Here is a 20,426-nt window from a genome sequence, read left to right on the forward strand (position 1 = left end):
AGGGAGCTGCCCTGTAGGATCTCCCATTTGGCACACCCACCCCCAGAGTGGCTCTTCTCTTCCCTGCCAGAGATTAACAGCCAGTTGTTAATTGTTTGCTCCTCAACCACCAACTCCCCCCCACCATCCTTGTTTTCTGGCCCCTCCTCCCACACCCTGGTGCCAGCAGCCCTCCTGGCCCCAGCTGGGCCAGTTCAGCATCAGCATGATAAAGGCATGAATGACCAGCCATCCTCTTCCTTCCTTCAGCCCTTGCTGAACCTGGCCTGCCCCTCCCCTTCCCAGGGGACAAGTGATGGGCTCAGAAGTGTGAGCCCATCAGCCTGGGTTCTGGCCATGTCCGAAGTGGGCTGCTCACACCCTGGGTCTGAGCAGGTCAGGTCCAAGGAAGGGCTCCTGTTGGCCTCTACTCTGCCCCAAGACAAGGAAGATCTGGAGGCCTTGGAGACTGATGGGGGCATTGAGGACCAGGAGTCTTCAGCCGAGGAATCTGGCAAGCGGGCCAGGAAAACAAAGAAGAAATATAACCGCCACCCCAAGCCGCCCTACACCTATTTGGCAATGATTGCACTGGTCATCCAGTCCTCTCCAGATCGGAAACTCAAACTGTCCCAGGTATGAAGGGGGGGGGGAGAGAGGTACAGCCAATGGCTGTCAGCCATGCTAAGGGAGCTCTGCTGCTGTGGAGGTGGGATGTCCAGAGAAGTTGCCCAGTGAAGGCTCTGTCATGCTGTGGGGTGCTCCAGCTCCATCAGGAGAGCACCCCTGAATTATCCATTCAGGAGCAGAAGGAGGATTTATTGTAACCTTGTGCATTATATAGAGAGTGTGTAAATATTCTTCCCCAAAATACCCCAACCTGAACCCAGGTCCCAGGCCTTGCTCTAATCACTGCTCTGGGGGCCTTTCAGGACATCCAGAGCAAAGGTTTAGAAAAACCTCCTGATTTTAGAAATGGGCTATGTCAGAATGCCAGCTGCAAGGGAGGGGACCAGAATGAGGTCTCTTGTTACCTGGTGTGCTCCCTGGGGCATTTGGTGGGCCGCTGCGGGATGCGGGAGACTGGACTGGGTGGGTCTATGGTCTGATCCAGTGGGGCTGTTCTTATGTTCTTAACTACAATTCCCAGGAGGCCTTGCAGGTCTCTTGTTACCTGGTGTGCTCCCTGGGGCATTTGGTGGGCCGCTGTGAGATACAGGAAGCTGGACTAGATGGGCCTATGGCCTGATCCAGTGGGGCTGTTCTTATGTTCTTAACTACAATTCCCAGGAGGCCTTGCAGGTCTCTTGTTACCTGGTGTGCTCCCTGGGGCATTTGGTGGGCCGCTGTGAGATACAGGAAGCTGGATTAGATGGGTCTATTGCCTGATCCAGTGGGGCTGTTCTTATGTTCTTAACTACAATTCCCAGAATGCCTTGCAGGTCTCTTGTTATCTGGTGTGCTCCCTGGGGCATTTGGTGGGCCACTGTGAGATACAGGAAGCTGGACTAGATGGGCCTATGGCCTGATCCAGTGGGGCTGTTCTTATGTTCTTAACTACAATTCCCAGAATGCCTTGCAGGTCTCTTGTTACCTGGTGTGCTCCCTGGGGCATTTGGTGGGCCGCTGTGAGATACAGGAAGCTGGACTAGATGGGCCTATGGCCTGATCCAGTGGGGCTGTTCTTATGTTCTTATGTTCATGACCTCATGAAAGATGCCTGCTGCTCTCCAGTCCAGAACCTCCAGGCTTCACAGGACTAGAAGCCCTAGAAGGCTGATTTCCACCAAGAAGGATCTATCTAAGCCATCTTATCTTTTCTTCCCTTATCTTATCTAAACCATAACTTTCCTGCCCTTAGGGGTGTCCTGGTCCCTGCCCTTTGAGTTGCCTGTTTGTTGCAGGCAGCTTGGAGCCTAGTCTCACAGGAGGTCTTGGCACTGGCCTCCATCTCAAGGGAGAGCCCCCAGGATCCAAGCTGCCTTGGCTCTACCTTGGACACCCTTGTACAAGTCTATAGTAAGGCCACACCTGGATTATTGTGTCCAGTTCTGGTCGCCACATCTCAAAAATGACATAGTGGAAATGGAAAAGGTGCAAAAGAGAGCGACTAAGATGATTACTGGGCTGGGGCACATTCCTTACAAGGAAAGGCTACGGTGTTTGGGCCTCTTCAGCCTAGAAAAGAGACGCCTGAGGGGGGACATGATTGAGACATACAAAATTATGCAGGGGATGGATAGGGAGATGCTCTTTACACTCACATAACACCAGAACCAGGGGACATCCACTCAAATTGAGTGTTGGGAGGGTTAGGACAGACAAAAGAAAATATTTCTTTACTCAGTGTGCGGTTGGTCTGTGGAACTCCTTGCCACAGGATGTGGTGATGGCATCTGGCCTGGATGCCTTTAAAAGGGGATTGGACAAATTTCTGGAGGAAAAACCCATTACAGGTTACAAGCCATGATGTGTATGCGCAACCTCCTGATTTTAGAAATGGGCTATGTCAGAATGCCAGATGCAAGGGAGGACACCAGGATGAGGTCTCTTGTTATCTGGTGTGCCCCCTGGGGCATTTGGTGGGCCGCTGTGAGATACAGGGAGCTGAACTAGGTGGGCCTTTGGCCTGATCCAGTGGGGCTGTTCTTATGTTCTTACCCTTTCTGTGGGTCCCAGGTGAGAGGAACTAGTCAGAGTGTCCCAGTGGTGCAGAAAGACCCTCTGCCTGTTCCCACACACCCCACTTATTCCTCCTCCTCCTGTCCCTGAAGCAGAGTCCTTGGTGCCATGACCTGGCTGCAGGGCTACCTTGGGATGGTCAGACTCTGGTTCTCTTTTGGGTGGGTTGCAAGTGAGTAGGTTTGTGGGGCACCTGCACATCTCCCACCACTTTCATCAGTGAAAGAGCCCCCCCCCCCCAGCTCCTGGACTTTGCTGCCTGTTTCCAGAGCCAGGGGATGGCAGGCAGGAGGGCCAGGGAGAGAAAGGGCTGGGCTGGGCTGGGCTGGACTGGACTGCCCTGCCAAGGCGATAAGGGCTTCCTCTGCCACTAGCACCAAGAGCCTTATCTGCCACAAGGATCAGTTGACTGCTGGGCCCCATTCAGATTACTGTATGTAGTGTAAATATCTCCCCAGGTCAGGGGTCAGTCAAGCCATCTGGGAGATTAGAACCAGCAGGGTGCAGATTGCTTGGGGAGGGAGGGGCAGAGAGGCTGGGACAGCACAGCAGGAGGGGCTACACTGGCATAACACACACACCCCCACACTTCTCTTCACAAAGCAGAGGCCAGGCAAAGCAGGGCTGGCCCAGCTGCTGACCTGAAGTGGGGCCCACTGCTTCAGGGCACCAACCAGAAGATTCCCCCTGGGATCTCTTGGAATATTGCAGAGAATATTCGGGACTGAGACCCAGCATTTTCTGCAAGGGGTCCAGGGCACACCTGTCCAATCAGGCTGTGTAGCCACTGGGCTGCCCTGAGCAGAGAGAATTCAGGCTACATCCAGCAGGCCTCAACATTGCTGCTGGTCCTGTTTACAAACGTCCTGTGCACATATCTCAGCCTGGAGCTAGGGGTGCCAGTGCCATTCTTGAGGGGGTTTTGGTTTTCTGCTCATGGGACTGCAGTGGTGAAGGTGGAATCCAGGGGGGTGCCCTGCTCTCAGACAGAAGGGCACAGGAGCCCCTATCCAGGAAGGGGAGCTGTTGCCTTCATGCCCCATGGCTTCCAATCTCAGGGGTGACTGGCTGGTTCAATGGGGAAGCAGGGCAGCTGGGCAGCTCCTTGCTCTGATCCTCAGCCAGACTCTTCTCATCCTCTGTGAGACTGGAGCTTGAGAGTACAGAAACAATCACATTCTGTGCAAGGTGTTTCGCCCCCCTCCTCTCTCTCACACACACACACACCAGTGACTGGTGGGGCAACATACAAGGAGAGGGTGATTGGAGTGGGCTAAAGTGCTTCACAAGAGAAGCTGAAACAGGGATGAGGACGGGGCAGGGGTAGTTTTACAGCACAGTCAAGTGTGAAAGTCAGTGTTGCAAGTCAGTGGCAAGTCAGTGTTGAAAGTGGGAACCAGCTTCCTAGCCAGCTCTCTGCTCTACCCAGCAAACAACACCCCCTAACCTCTCATGGGCAGACAAAGGAAGAACCCTGCCCCACCCCCCAAAATATAGCCGCAGAAGAATCTGTTGTGAGGGCACAGTCAAGGAGGAAAAGCAGAAGGACAGCCAAAGCCAATATGAGAAGGGTGGGAATGATTTACAGAGTCCTTGTCCTGCCAGAAATGGGCATCATATCAACCTGTCAGCCACTCCAACTTCTCTGGGAACACACCTTAGGCTGAAAGGGCCACCTCCCCTCTTGCACATTCTGCCCTCAGGAAAAGGTCTCACCTGTTTTGCAACTGGCAGCCAAGTCATCTTTCCCCCAGATGTGGAGCTGAGCTGCTAAAGAGCAGGAACTGGTGACCCAGCAATAACCTCAGGAGTGGGGGGGGGGCGGTATTTGACTAGGAGGCTTTCCAAGATAGCTTTGCAAATAGGTTACAAGAGCTCATCATCCCATGAAACTGACATTCCAAAATTTGGGTCTGTTAGTCCTGAATAATTACCTACCAAAGTTTTAAGAAAAGATGGGGGACCTGTACTGTCAGTCATAATGAAGTTATTTAATATTTACTTACAGTTAATGCACTAATGCAGTGCTTTGGGAGTTGGACTTACACCAGGAAGAGCCAGGTTCAAATCCACACTCAGCCATGAAATTTCCTGGGTGGCCTTGGGCTAGTCACTCTCTCAGCCTAACCTACCCCATAGGGCTGTGTGAGGATGAAAGGAGCAGAAGGACGATGTACACCACCATGAGCTGCTTGCAGGCAGTATAAAAATTTGATATATAAATATTCAAGAAAACAGCACAATTATTCAAATATAGCTTTCCAAAATGATACATCACAATTAGCAGGGTGAGGCACTAACAGATCTTTGTGGACACAGGTCAGAAAAGGTGACCAAGCAGCAGACACTGAATCAGGCTTGCCAACACCTTGAGACAAATTTGCCTCATGAGTCAGTTTTTCTGCTGTGGCTATGAATAATTCCATATTCTGGAGAACCAGGTCATGACCAGAGGACAAGAGTCTTCTTTCCAGTGGACAGCAGTTTCCAACTTGGCTGCTGGAAAAGGGAATGTGATACGGTCCTTAAGCAATAGTTATCTGTGTTGTTCTTTAAATATTGGGAGCAAGGAGAAAACTAAATGTGGTGAGATCTGTGAGCGTAAAATCTAAGAACATAAGAACAGCCCTACTGGATCAGGCCATAGGCCCATCTAGTTCAGCTTCCTGTATCTCACAGCAGCCCACCAAATACCCCAGGGAGCACACCAGATAACAAGAGACCTCATCCTGGTGCCCTCCCTTGCATCTGGCATTCTGACACAGCCCATTTCTAAAATCAGGAGGTTGCACATACACATCATGGCTTGTAACCCGTAATGGATTTTTCCTCCAGAAACTTGTCCAATCCCCTTTTAAAGGCGTCCAGGCCAGATGCCGTCACCACATCCTGTGGCAAGGAGTTCCACAGACCAACCACACGCTGAGTAAAGATTTTCTTTAGTCTATCTTAACTCTCTCAACACTCAATTTGAGTGGATGTCTCCTGGTTCTGGTATTATGTGAGAGTGCAAAGAGCATCTCTCTATCCACTCTATCCTTCCCCTGCATGATTTTGTATGTCTCAATCATGTCCCCCCCTCAGGCGTCTCTTTTCTAGGCTGAAGAGGCCCGAACGCCATAGCCTTTCCTCATATGGAAGGTGCCCCAGCCCAGTAATCATCTTAGTCGCTCTCTTTTGCACCTTTTCCATTTCCACTATGTCCTTTTTGAGATGTGGCGCCCAGAACTGGACACAATACTCCAGGTGTGGCCTTACCATCGATTTGTACAGCTTCTTGTTGGACCAGACTCTCTTGTGAGTCTGGAAAACGTGGTAGCTGCTTTACCGATGCGTTTGTTTAGCTCTGTATCGAGAGAAAGAGTGTTGGAGATCGTTGAGCCAAGGTACACAAAGTCATGGACAACCTCCAGTTCATGTGCAGAGATTGTAATGCAGGGAGGTGAGTCCACATCCTGGACCATGGCCTGTGTTTTCTTAAGGCTGATCGTCAGTCCAAAATCTTGGCAGGCCTTGCTAAAACCATCCATGAGCTGCTGGAGATCTTTGGGAGAGTGGGTAGTGACAGCTGCATCGTCGGCAAAGAGGAAGTCACGCAGACATTTCAGCTGGACTTTGGACTTTGCTCTCAGTCTGGAGAGGTTGAAGAGCTTTCCATCTGATCTGGTCCAGAGATAGATGCCTTCTGTTGCAGTTCCAAAGGCATGCTTCAACAGAACAGCGAAGAAAATCCCAAACAAGGTTGGCGCAAGAACACAGCCCTGCTTCATGCTGCTTCGGATTTGTACAACGGCATTATAATATTAGCTGTTTTGTTCTCAATACCTTTTCTAATGATCCCAAGCATAGAATTGGCCTTCTTCACTGCCGCTGCACATTGGATTGACACTTTCATCGACCTGTCCACCACCACCCCAAGATCTCTCTCCTGATCTGTCACAGACAGCTCAGAACCCATCAGCCTATATGTGAAGTTTTGATTTTTTAACCCAATGTGCATGACTTTACACTTACTTACATTGAAAAGCTTCTGCCATTTTGCTGCCCATTCTGCCAGTTTGGAGAGATCCTTCTGGAGCTCCTCACAATCGCTTCTGGTATTCACCACTTGGAAAAGTTTGGTGTCATCTGCAAACTTGGCCACCTCACTGCTCACCCTGTCTCCAAGTCATTTATGAAGAGGTTGAAAAGCACCAGTCCCAGGACAGATCCTTGGGGCACACTGCATTTCACTTCTCTTCATTGTGAAAATTGCCCATTAACACCCACTCTCTGTTTTCTGGTCTTCAACCAGGTCTCGATTCAGGAGAGGACCTGTCCTCTAATTCCCTGACTGTGGAATTTTTTCAGTAGCCTATGGAGAGGGACCGTGTCGAACGCCTACTGAAATCCAGATATATAATGTCCACGGGTTCTCCCACATCCACATGCCTGTTGACCTTTTCAGAGAATTCTAAAAGGTTTGTGAGGCAAGACTTACCCTTACAGAAGCCATGCTGATTCTCCCTCAGCAAGGCTTGTTCGTCTATGTGTCTTGAGATTCTATCTTTGATGAGGCATTCCACCATCTTACCCAGTATAGATGTTAGGCTGACCGGCCTATAGTTTCCCGGGTCCCCCCTCTTTCCCTTTTTAAAGATCGGTGTGACATTTGCTATCCTCCAATCCTCTGGCACTGTGGCCATTTTGAGGGACAAGTTGCATATTTTAGTCAAGAGATCTGCAACTTCATTCTTTAATTCCTTAATAACTCTTGGGTGGATGTCATCTGGGACCAGTGACTTAGTGATCTTTAATTTATCAATGAGGTCTGAAACATCTTCTCTTTCAACCTCTATCTGACTTAACTCCTCGGTCAGGAGGGGCCGTTCGGGCAGTGGTATCTGCCCGAGGTCTTCTGCCGTGAAGACAGATGCAAAGAACTCATTTAATTTCTCTGCCATCTCCAAGTCTCCTTCTATCTCCCCTTTTCCTCCTTGACCATCCAGAGGGCCAAGCGCTTCTCTGGCGGGTTTCCTGCTTCTAACATATTTGAAGAAGCTTTTATTATTCCCCTTAATGTTGCTGGCCATGCGTTCCTCATAATCTCTCTTGGCCTCCCATATCACCTTCTTACATTTCAGTTTATGTTCCTTTTTGTTCTCCTCATTAGGGCAAGACTTCCATTTACGGAAGCTTCCTTGCCCTTTACGGCCTCTCTAACTTGGCTGGTTAGCCATGCAGGCACCCTCCTGGACTTAGTCGAGCCCTTCTTCCTTTGCGGTATACACTTCCACTGGGCCTCTATTAAGCAGCCTCCTCTGGAGAGACTGGAGATCAGTTTAAAAGCTGCTCTGCCACCTTTTTAATGTTATGCGCCAGCAGTCTGGTTCCATTCTGGTTCAAATGAAGCCCATCCCTCTTGTACAGGCCCCGCTTGTCCCAAAACGTTCCCCAGTGCCTAATGAATCTAAAGCCCTCCTCCCTACACCACCGTCTCATCCACGCCATGAGACCACTGATCTCCTCCTGCCTAGCTAGCCATGCGCGTGGAACAGGTAGCACTTCCGAGAACACTACCTTTGAGGTCCTGGCTTTCAGCTTCCTACCTTATAGCCTAATGATGATCTTTTAAATGATCTCAGCAATCATTAAAAAAAAAAAATTGTTTTCAGAAATTTTATACCTTTTTGCAGAGCCATCACATACAGTAAAAAATACTGCTGGTACCAACAGCCCCTCCAACAATCCATGTACTCTCTGATAGCACAAAGGGATGACAGAGGGTTCATTGATCTATCCCTCCGCTGCATGTCATAAAAGAAACAGGCGTCCTGATCAGAGGCATAGCTAAGTCATTTGACACCCAGGGTCCATAAATTTTTGTCACCCTATATGAATTAATTAATTAATAATTATTAATTATAGTGTCTAATTAATTAATTCACTTTTTATACCACCCTTCCTCTAAGCAGCTCAGGGTGGTGTATATGGTTCCTGCCCTTATTTTGTCCTCACAACAACCCTGTGAGGTAGGTGAGACAGAGATAGTAATAGACATGACATGGAATGAATAATAATAATGGCCAGAAAAATTAAGGTTGTGAATATTTCCCCACAAGCAATGGATGAAATTCTGCATCAAATGGTATATAACATGATGGTATTATTCCTAAAAGCTACGATTTCCAGAATTTTCGTCACTAGGGTGTCACCCCCCCCCTCCGGATGTCTCATTGGTCTGTTTTGAGTTAAGGCAGTGGTTCTCAAACTTTTAACACTGGGACCCACTTTTTAGAATGTCCAGGAACCACCGGAAGTGATGTCATGGCTGGAAGTGACATCATTGAGCAAAATAAAATAATTAAATTAAAGAAAAACAGATAAATAAGGGGAAGCCAGCCCTGTTTCACCAAGTGAATTTTCTCTGCAGCCTGCCTGCAATAACACCCCACACACATACACACAGATAAAGCAGTGAGATTTTCAGCCCTCCCCAGTGCCCACCTTACCAGCATATCCCACACAGTCCACCTCAGGGGCTACAACCTAATGTCAGGCTCATAAATTCAACAGGTGCCACTTTTCCCAGCATGGAGATGCAGGAATGGGGAGAGCTGCATCTGTTGAAGGAGCATTTTTGAGCACCCTCCCCCAATGTCACCCTTGTGCTCAAAACATCATTAAGAGAGCAGAGGCACCGATAACAAGGATCCCTTGTCACCAACTCAACTGCTAGCTGGGGAAATGTGGGGCTCTAACCGGACTGCCTTGCTCAGAAGGTGCAGGTCAGGGTCACTAAGGGGGGCTTGTCATTCCGTTCAGTGGCATGTGGATCATGCACAGAGTTTGTAGATCTGCTGCACAGGAGCTGTATTGCTGCACAGCCCCTGGCACACTGCCTGCATGGTACCAGAGTTCCCTCACCTCCACTTCCTGCTGCCTGTGCAGCCCTGGCACACTTCGCTTGCAGTGAAAACTTGCTAACATGAGGCCCGCCAGTCTTGATCAGTCCACCTAACCCAGCCCTCTGTGTTCAGGAGCAACCCATGTGCTGCTTCTGGGAAGCTCCAAAGTAGGGCATGGAAGCGAACACTTCCCCTCTGTTTGTTCCCAGAACCAGGACAGCGGAGAGAGGCTGTCTTGGGACTTGCAGGTTTGACTTTGCTATCTCAGCGAATGGTTGCTAACAGGAGTCTCCTCCACAACCTGGCTTCATCCAGAATCTGCTGCTAATCTAACTCATTGGGCGACTCCCAGAGCTAGCATTAAGGTAAACCATCCATACGCTTCCTAGGGCCAGCTGGAGGTCTCACCTTGCTTCTCCCCCTTCCAGATCATCAAGGAGATCAGCACGCTCTTCCCCTTCTTCCAGGAGGGCTACCAGGGCTGGAAGGACTCCATCCGCCACAACCTCTCCTCCAACAACTGCTTCTACAAGGTGAGAGGGGAACTGGGATGTGGGGTGGGCCGGCCGGGCTGGAATGGCCCCCACTGCTCTCTCATGTTCTTAGACAGGTCTGCTGCTCAACAGCTCCTCAAACCACCTGGATGGGGGGGGATGGGGGTGCAGTTTCTGGCATCTGCAGTCAGGGAGGCAGATGGACTGATGCTCTCAGCACACCTCACCAGGCCCTTCCTGGGGTTCTGCACTGTGTTCAGTGGGATATTCATAATTGCCCCCTCAAGAAGGTTGCAGCTCGGGGGACGAGCATCTGCTTGGAATTCAAGGAGTCCCAGATTCGAGCCCAGCAGCATCTCCAAGTCAGAGCTGGACTCTGAGCGGAGGGACTGTGGCTTCCAGTCAATGCAGGCAACACTGGCTGAGAGGAACCAAGGGCTCGTTTCAGTGGGCAGCAGCAGTTCTTGGAGGACCTGAATCAGTCTCTGCTGGGTGGGACTCGGAATCTTGGCATCCTGGGGAACCACCTCCAGAATTCTCTCTGCCAAGACTTGCTGGAAATGAAAGGTCTGCTGGGTCTCTGAAAGGAGGCGCTGCAAGCTCTGCTGGCAGGGGGGTCATGTGGCTGAGCCCTCCAGCGAGCGAGCATGTGCAGCAGGGGTCCACAGGGGGTCAAGCTGCAGGACCCTCTTCCTGCCCCTTTCTCCAGGGTGCTCGGCCACCTAAGCCCCCTTCACCTGTTATGGGCACCTGCTCACCACATGCAGGCAGGGGCAGTGGGAGGCATGCTTGGACCTCACCCCCCGCCACCACGAAGGTTCGGCTCTTGCCTTTGCAGCAGACCCCAGTGCGCCTGCTCCCCCCCCCCACTGACAGTGAGTACAGGGGGCAGAGAGTCCTTGGGCAAGCAGCTTGCAACAGAGTCTGGCCCTCGGCCCACCAAGCTCCAGACTGTCCACAGTGACTGGCAGCAGTGGCTCTGCAGGGCTTCTTCCCCAGCCCTGCCTGGGATGGATTCTGCCAAGGGGCTCTAGGTTGAGCAAAGACTCCTCCCCTTCTGCACTCATCAGGGGTGGGGCCATCTCATCTCCCGCCCCCATATGCCTTTGCTCCCCCTGGAGAACACGGCCTCTTGCTGGCCCAGACACGTGACCACCTCTCCCGTCTCCCGCAGGTGCTGAAGGACCCCACTAAGCCCAAGGCCAAGGGGAATTTCTGGACCGTTGACGTCGAGCGCATCCCTGCCGAGGCACTCCGGCTGCAGAACACACCTATCTCTCGCCAAGAGGAGAGGAATTTTGCAGTGGACCTCGCCCCCTACGTGCTCCACGGGTGGCCCTTCCACAGTTCCCCAGCTCCTCAGGACCCCAGTGCCTCTGCGAGGAGGGCCACCTGCTTGAGTGGTGAAGGAGGGGCCCAGCTGCACAGTCCCTTCAGCATCGACTCCTTGCTCAGTGATTTCCAGGATGTGGGTCTCTCTGGGAAGCCCAAGGTGGGGGCAGAGCAGCTCCCGACCCCTCCTGCCACCAGCCTGGATTTCTGGGGCCCAGTCCCCATTTTCCGCGTCTCCTCAGGCCCACCGATTCTCCCCTGCCGGCCCCCTTGTCCGCTGCCAGCCCTGCAGCCCTTCTCCTCCCACAGCAGCCTCTATGCTCCCGGCGCCACGTCGCCTAATCAAGGAAAGGCAGGGAGGCAGGTGCCCACGGAGGGCCAGCTGGCCAAGCGCCCAAGAGTCCTCCAGGCCTCTGGCAGCAGTGGTTCTGCTCCAGGACGCACACCACCCCCACAACTCCCCACCTCGTACACAAAGTGTGTAGCCCCCAATGTGGTGGCACCCAGCCACTCAGCCCCCTTCTCAGCCCAGCCCACGGTCCCAGGCCTGCCCTTTTACGGTGATCCCACGCCCTGCGTCAGCCCTATGTACTGGGAGGTGAAAGCAGGGCACTCACTGAGGCCCCTTCCTCCCCCAAGGTTCCCAGCAGACCTGGATCAGACGGTACCTCCCAACAAGACTGTGTTCGACATCTGGGTGACCCACCCGGCAGACATTGTGCAGCCGGCCATAGACAGGACGAGTGCCTTTCCCAGGAGTGCGCTGCTGACCCACCTTGACCACTTGTGAGGGGGCGTCACAGTCCTCGAGCACCTGCATCCCTCCCAGGAACAAGAACTCCCCAGGAACAAGAGCTGCGCTATTGGGCAGGAGTGACCCGCCAGGCAGTTCCGCATCTGCTCCTCCCCACATGAAGACAACCACAAATCTGTTCACGTGGCATCTTCAGCACCTCAGGACTCTCCCCAGTCACCACAAAAGAGGGGGGTAACTGTAGCAGCAGCTACCAGTCTGGACAGTCAGAAGTTGCTACAGCTCCTGGCCACTACAGCTCCTTCTCTGTGTCGGCGCATCCCTGCTCAGCTCCTGGCATCTTCCCAGACTCTGCAACTGAGTATGTGAATAGATGCCACTGAAATGCATCACTGTGGCAAAGGCCAGTTCACAGTTCCAAGTGATGAGCACATGCACAGGTGCCCATCAGCCCTGCAGATGGGGAGGAAAATGGGACAGGCTTCTGCATAAAAACTGCCAGAGTTGCTGCTGTCAGTGCCTGTGGCTCCACCATAAGAACAGCCCTGCCAGATCAGGCCAAAGGCGCATCTGTCCAGCTTCCTGTATCTCACAGAGCCCACCAGGTGCCTCAGGAGCACACAAGACCACAAGAGACCTGCATCCTGGAGCCCTCCCTTGCACCTGGTATTCTGAGGTAACCTACTTCTAAAACCAGGAAGTTGCACAAACCCATCACGACTTGTAGCCTGTGATGGACTTTTATTCCATCATGGAATACAAGTGGATGAGATGGCTCCTCAGTGACCTCTGCCACACCACCAACTCAGAGCAGCTCCTTGGTTTACTGAGGAGCTGCGAATGATGAAGCGGCAGGGTAGACGCATAGAGCGCAGGTGGCAGAAAACTCATGCTGAGTCTGATCTGGCACAGAATAGAGCTCATTGCAGAGCAGCCATTTTCAACCACTGTGCCATGGCACATTGGTGTGCCGCAAGTGGTCCACAGGTGTGCCACAGGAATTTGAGGGAAGGTCAGTTATTAGTAGGGCCAATGGGGGATGTGAGCCCCCCACTGGCAGCATGGTGTGCCTTGTCAATTGTCAAAAACCTGATGGTGTGCCTTGACAACTTCAGTGCCTTGTTCAGTGTGCCATGAGATGAAAAAGGTTGAAAATCACTGTTGTAGAGTCTGTTCTGTGCTGGTGATAGGAGCGAAGAGATCTGTTTTCCCTGCTACCACTGCATTTAAAGAGAGCCGTCCAGCAGAACTGTCCCGTCTTGTGCGAGGTCTACTCCACCAGGCCCCTTCAGTAGGTCAGGAGGGACACATGTCACCCACTGTGACATGCTTGCAAAGCACTTTGCTGATAAAATTGCTTGCACTTGTCACAACTTGGATGCCAAAGTGACAATTTCTGATGATGTCTCCTTGGTGTCTGCTTGCCCAGGCTTGTGCAATTCTTTTCAGCTTGCACAGACTTAGGATGTGGACTTTGGAGTGTGAGGCCGCCTGCCTGCTTGCCTGCTCAACCTTTACCCAGCTTGGCTTATTAGCTCTGCCCGGGAGGGCTGGCCGAGTGGACAGGGAGAGTGGTTAATTCCTCTTTGATGAAGGGGGTCCAGCCACTGGCCCTGAAGAGGGCAGTGGTTCAACCCTACCTGAAAAAGCTCTCCCATTTCTGGGCAAGGTGGTGTCGACTCAACTCCAGAGGATCTGGATAAAGCAGATTGTTTGGATCCCTTTCAATCTGGTTTCAGGCTGGGTTTTGGGACAGAAACAGCCTTGGTCACCTTGCTTGATGACCTACACTGGGGACAGGACAGGGAGAGTGCATCCCTGTTGGTCCTGCTGGACCTCTCAGCGGCGTTTGACACCATTAACTAAGGTGTCCTGGGCCACCTGGCCGAGCTGGGTGTCGGGGCCATTGTGTTGCAGTGGTTCTGCTCCTACCTGGCGGATAGGACCCAGATGGTGGTGCTGCAGGATCAGCGGCGTAGCAGTCCCATCGACGCACCACACACCTCTCTCCCCTGCAGACGAACCTGAGTCTCTCCTCTCTACTGTGTGCATGGCGAAGGGTTCACAGTTCGGCTGCAGGAAAGGGGCGCGTGGCGCGGGACTGCTTCTGGCTGCTCCTCTGCTCTGTGGTGCCTGCATCCCAGTTGCAGTCGCCAGCTCCAGCACGAGCAAAGCACACACACAGCACTGGGACCGGAGGCAGCAGCAGCACACAAACCTGCAAGGGGGGGGCGACAACAGTTGAGCCCCTCACTCCACGCCTGCAACTCACTGGAGCTGCAATCCTAGCCACACTTTCCTATGAGTAAGCCCCACTGACTATAATGGGACTTACTTGTAGACAGGCATGGGATTGGGGTCAAGCTCTCTCCCTCCCCACTTCTCATACAGGCACCTAAGGCTGCAGTCCTATCCACCCTTTCCTGGGAACAAACCCCATTGGCTATAATGGGACTTACTTCTGAGTAGACACATAGGAGTGGGTTTGGCTGACTGTGATGGGTTGCCTGCGCCTGCATTGGAACCTGAAGTGGGGAGCGGCAAGGCAAGGCAAGAGGTGCCAGGGTGGCACATGGCGCCCAAAGCAGGCCTGGCTTGGCCCGGCCTGGCCTCATAGTAGCCACCAGCATCTCATCATTTCTTCATAATTCATTGATTCCTGTTCTATTCTCGTTCCTCAAGGTCAGCTGCTGGCTGGTATGATTATCTCAGCCCCTGCCCCTCTCAAACTGTATATACACACTTTCCTGGAAGTAAGCCTCATTGAACACAATGGGACTTACTTCTGAGTAGACAGGCATAGGAATGTCTAAATTAGATATGGCTTTTAGATTTGTGGTCACTTACAGAAGTAAGTAAGGCTGAAATCCTACCCACATTTACCTGGGAGTAAGTTCCATTGACTATAATGAACTTCTGAGTAGACATGCATAGGCTTGGGTTCTGAGGGCCCAATCCTGTCCAGCTTTCCTGCTCTGATGTAGCCACATGCAGCCCCGTGGTAATTAAATTTAATATCATTGTGGGGGAAGGGGGTCTACAGAATCTTCTTTGCACTGGGCAGCAACTGGGTTAGCTACACCACTGTGCAGGACGCCTGTCCGGTGTCCTGGACCTTGAGATGTGGGGTTCCACAGGGTTCAGTCTTGTCCCCCATGCTATTTAACATCTACATGAAACCACTGGGAGAGGTCATTTGGGGATTTGGAGTGGGTGCCATCAGTATGCTGATGACACCCAGCTCCATCTCTTCTTTCCACCACATTCCAAGGTGGCTATTGAGGCCTTAGTTGCTGCCTGGAGGCTGTTGGGATGGGGATGAGGACTAAAGAGCTAAGATTAAATCCAGACAAGACAAAGGTTCTCTTGATTTGGAAATCCACAACGCAGGGATTGGAACATTGTCCCACTCTGAATGGGGCTGGGCTCCCTCTGAAGGAGCAGGTCTGCAGCCTGGGGGTTCATCTGGACTCACAGTTGCTCCTGGACTCCAAGGTGCTGGCTGTAGCCAGGTGAGCCTCTGTCCAGCTTCAATTGGTGCACCAGCTGTGCCCGTAGTTGGATCATGTGGGCTTTGCTACAGTGATCCATACCACAGTGACATCAAGACATTGAGGCTTGAAGACTGTTCGGAAACTACAATCAGTGCAGAATGCAGCAGCCTGTGTGCTTGCTGGAGGTTGTTGGTACAACTCTGTCAGGCTGCTGCTCCAGCAGCTACACTGGCTGCCCATTTGTTTCTGGGCCCAATTCAAGGTGCTGGTTTTGACCTTTAAAGCACTCGACGGCTTGGGCAGGATATCTGAGAGACCACCTCCTTCCATAGAATCCGTCCTGTCCTCTCTGGTCATCCAGGCCCCTATACGGATGCCACCACCAATGGAGGTGAGAGGAATGGCAGCAAGGAGTAGGGCCTTCTCTGTAGTGGCACCAGTTCTATGGCATTCCCTCTCCCTTAGTTTATGAACTGCTCAAACCTTACAGGCCTCTGGTGGGGCCTAAAGAAACTTCTTTTTACAATTGCCTTTTGGGTTTACAACTTTTAATATGGAGGTTTTATGCTGTTTAGTGGGTTACTTTTATCATTTTACTGTTTGCTGCTGGTTTTTAATGAGCTTTTATGAGTTTTTTAGGGTTTTTCTGATAATTTTTGGAAGCTGCTTTGAGTGCCCAGAAGGGAGAGGAAGTGGGGTAAAAATCTTGTAAATATAAATAAATACATAAATCCAGAAATCGGCCTAATCCCCTTTTAAAGGCATCTAGACCAGATGCCATCATCACATCCTCTGGCAAGGAGTTCCACAAACTAATTACACACTGGGTAAAGAAATATTTTCTTTTGTCTATCCTAACCCTCCCAACACTCAATTTTAGTGGATGTCCCCTGGTTCTGGTGTTATGCGAGAGGGAAATGAGCATCTCTTTATCCACTCTGTCCATCCCCTGCATAATTTTGTATGTCTCAATCATGTCCCCCCTCAGGCGTCTCTTTTCTAGATTGAAGAGGCCCAAACGCCGTAGCCTTTCCTCATAGGGAAGGTGCCCCAGCCCAGTAATCATCTTATAGCCCAATCCTATCCAGCACTGGGGCAGCTGCAATGCAGCCCCAAGGCAAGGGAATAAATGTTCCCATACCTTGAGGAGGCCTCTGTGACTGCAACCCCAACACAGGAAACAGTGCATACCCCATAGGCATAGCAGCACCGGCACTGGAAAATTGGATAGGATTGGGCCCACAGTCGCTCTCTTTTGCACCTTTTCCATTTCCACTATGTCCTTTTTGAGATGTGGTGACCAGAACTGGACACAATACTCCAGGTGTCGCCTTACTATAGATGGCTCATTTTGGTGGCCAGGCTGGTGCTGCAGAGGACATTTCAAGCAGGATATGATGGCGACACCCATTCTCTGATGTTCTCCCTCTCATCTGACAGTGCTGAAAAGGCATGTGCTGTATTGGGGGGGGGTGGACTTTGAAGGGGAAAGGAGATTTAAACTCTTACCCTTTTGTAAACCTCCCACTCCACAATGGGTCATCTGAGACCTCCACAAACTCTTTAGTTGGCACAAGTCAGAGAAGAGATTGGGGAGAGGAAAACCAGGAGGCTGAGAAAATGGAGAATAGGATCCATCACTGCTGAGTCCACCCCCCTCCTGCAGTCTCCCCACCCTTGTTCCTCCCCCTACCCCAACTGCTGCCTTACCTGATTCAGCTGGTACTGGGAGATGCACCAATGTCTGGGAGGACTGGGCTATTAATGTACCAATTGTGTGAAGGACTCTCTGTCACCTGCCCGGAATCTCCTGCCAGTTCAATTCATTGGATAATGCAAGGGGCCTTGGAGGAGGCTAGGCAGGCTGAGCTTGGGGGTCTCAAAGCGTGGATGAGACAGTGGTGCCAGGAGGAAGGGTTTAGGCACTGTTAGGCACAGTTTGTTAGGCACTGGGGAACATTTTGGGACAAGCAGAGCCTGTACAAAAGGGTGCTTCACTTGAGCCAAAACGGAACCAGCCTGCTGGCACATAATATTAAAAAGGTGGCAGAGCAGCTTTTAAACTGATCCCTGGGGGAAAGCCGACAGGAGCCGAGAGGCATCCGGTTCGGAACTCCTCATCCCTATGGAATGAAGACGGGGAGGTTAGAGAACAACAAAACAGGGACAGTAGGAGTGGAATTGGAAGTGGAAGCATGATGGGATGTGAAAAACCATTCAGAAAAATGAGACTGCAAGGATAAAGGAGCAAATAAGCAGCCCATCTTGGGGGACCTTGTACACATGTGCTTTTATGCTAATGCCCAAAATCTCTGAGCAAATATGGGAGATCTGGAATGTTTGGTGGTTAGGGACAACATTGATATAGTGGGCATAACAGAAACATGGTGGAATCTGGGGAACCAGTGGGATACTGCAATCCCAGACTATAAACTCTATAGGAGGGAAGGGAGGGGCGTTTTGGTGATGGGGTGGCCATCTGTGTTAAAGAAGGGGTGAAATCCAGCAGAGATTGAAGGCGGATTCAACTCCACCATAGAATCTCTGTGGGTTAAATTAACAGGCTCAAGGAGCAATGTAATACTGGGGGCATGCTATTGTTTTCCAGACTAGAAACCTGAAGGGGATCTTGAATTAAGGAAATGGATCAGGGAGGTGTTGAGGAGGAACAGGGTTGTAAGCATGGGTGACTTCAATTATCCTCACATCAATTGGGTCAATTCATGCGCTGGTCATGAAAGAGAGACCGGATTCCTTGACTTGCTAAATGACTGTGCCTTAGAGCAGCTAGTCATGGAGCCCACCAGAGGACAGGTGACTCTGGATTTAATATTGTGTGGCACTCAGGACCTAGTTAAAGATGTAAACATTTCTAGGCCATTGGGAATAGTGACCATGCTGTGATCCGTTTCACCATGCATGTCGGGGGAAGAGTGCCAAACAAATCTGACACAAAAACCCTTGACTTCCAAAGGGCAGACTTCCCTCAAATGAGGAGGCTAGTTAGGAAAAAGTTGAAAGGGAAGGTAAAGACGGTCCAATCTCTCCAGAGTGCATGGAGGCTGCTTAAAACAACAGTAATAGAGGCCCAGCAGAAGTGTATACAAAAAAGGAAGAAGGGCTCAGCTAAGTCCAGGAGGTGTCCACATGGCTAACGAGCCAAGTTAGAGAGGCTGTAAAAGGTAATTCTGCTACAACTGCTCTTTCACAATGGAGAGAGGTGAAAAGTGGTGTGCCCCAAGGATCTGTCCTGGGACCGGTGCTTTTCAACCTCTTCATAAATGACCTGGAGACAGGGTTGAGCAGTGAGGTGGGTAAGATTGCAGACGACACCAAACTTTTCCGAGTGGTTAAGACCAGAAGTGATTGTGAGGAGCTCCAGAAGGATCTCTCCAGACTGGCAGAATGGGCAGCAAAATGGCAGATGCGCTTCAATGTCAGTAAGTGTAAAGTCATGCACATTGGGGCAAAAAATCAAAACTTTAGATATAGGCTGATGGGTTCTGAGCTGTTCTGTGACAGATCAGGAGAGAGATCTTGGGGTGGTAGTGGACAGGTCGATGAAAGTGTCGACCCAATGTGCGGCGGCAGTGAAGAAGGCCAATTCTATGCTTGGAATCATTAAAAAAGGTATTGAGAACAAAACGGCTAATATTATAATGCCGTTGAACAAATCTATGGTAAGGCCACACCTGGAGTATTGTGTCGAGTTCTGGTTGCCGCATCTCAAAAAGGATATAGTGGAAATGGAAAATGTGCAAAAGAGAGCGACTAAGATGATTACGGGGCTGGGGCACCTTCCTTACGAGGAAAGGCTACGGCATTTGGGCTTCTTCAGCCTAGAAAAGAGACGCCTGAGGGGGGACATGATTGAGACATACAAAATTATGCAGGGATCGACAGAATGGATAGAGAGATGCTCTTTACACTCTCACATAACACCAGAACCAGGGAACATCCACTAAAATTGAGTGTTGGGAGAGTTAGAACAGACAAAAGAAAATATTTCTTTACTCAGCGTGTGGTCGGTCTGTGGAACTCCTTGCTGCAGGATGTGGTGACGGCATCTGGCCTGGACGCCTTTAAAAGGGGATTGGACAAGTTTCTGGAGGAAAAATCCATTACGGGTTACAAGCCATGATGTGTATGCGCACCCTCCTGATTTTGGAAATGGGCTATGTCAGAATGCCAGATGCAAGGGAGGGCACCAGAATGAGGTCTCTTGTTATCTGGTGTGCTCCCTGGGGCATTTGGTGGGGCACTGTGAGATACAGGAAGTTGGACTAGATGAGCCTATGGCCTGATCCAGTGGGGCTGTTCTTATGTTCTTAAACTACAATTCCCAGGAAGCCTTGCAGGTCTCTTGTTATCTGGTGTGCTCCCTGGGGCATTTGGTGGGCCGCTGTGAGATACAGGAAGCTGGACTAGATGGGCCTATGGCCTGATCCAGTGGGGCTGTTCTTATGTTCTTATGTTCTTAACTAGTGCAGAATGCGGCGGCTCATGTAGTTGCTGGGGGTTGGCGGTTTGACTCTGTCATTTTGCTACCCTGGCAGCTGCACTGGCTGCCCATTCGTTTCCAGGCTGAATTCAAGGTGCTGGTTGTGACCTTTAAAGCCCTAAACGGCTTAGGACCAGCGTATTTGAGAGACCGCCTTCTTCCATATAATCCGGTCTGTTCTCTAAGGTCATCAGAAGGGGCCCTGTTGGTTGTGCCGTCATTGAGAGTGGTGAAGGGAATGGTGGCCAGAAACAGGGCCTTTTCGGTGGTGGCACCTGCACTATGGAATTCCCTCCCCTTTGA

At 51.1% G+C, this 20,426-nt stretch overlaps 1 protein-coding gene across 1 annotated transcript; it reads left to right on the forward strand.

Moving 5' to 3' along the window:
- The first annotated feature begins 336 nt into the window (after positions 1-336).
- Positions 337-12,164, forward strand: FOXH1 (forkhead box H1). Its single transcript, XM_066623085.1, has 3 exons — positions 337-615; positions 9,977-10,081; positions 11,217-12,164. The coding sequence occupies exons 1-3, from the start codon at positions 337-339 to the stop codon at positions 12,162-12,164; spliced, it is 1,332 nt and encodes a 443-aa protein (XP_066479182.1).
- The last annotated feature ends 8,262 nt before the right edge of the window (positions 12,165-20,426 follow it).

This window comes from Tiliqua scincoides, chromosome 4, assembly GCF_035046505.1.
Source record: "Tiliqua scincoides isolate rTilSci1 chromosome 4, rTilSci1.hap2, whole genome shotgun sequence".
Taxonomy (NCBI): Eukaryota; Metazoa; Chordata; class Lepidosauria; order Squamata; family Scincidae; genus Tiliqua; species Tiliqua scincoides.

What these genes read in the sequence shown, in the direction of transcription:
- FOXH1 (XM_066623085.1), top strand. Translation starts at nt 337, where the DNA reads ATGTCCGAAGTGGGCTGCTCACACCCTGGGTCTGAGCAGGTCAGGTCC. An exon ending in GGAAACTCAAACTGTCCCAG is followed by an intron (nt 616 to 9,976) that starts GTATGAAGGGGG and finishes TCCCCCTTCCAG; the next exon opens with ATCATCAAGGAGATCAGCAC. An exon ending in CCAACAACTGCTTCTACAAG is followed by an intron (nt 10,082 to 11,216) that starts GTGAGAGGGGAA and finishes CGTCTCCCGCAG; the next exon opens with GTGCTGAAGGACCCCACTAA.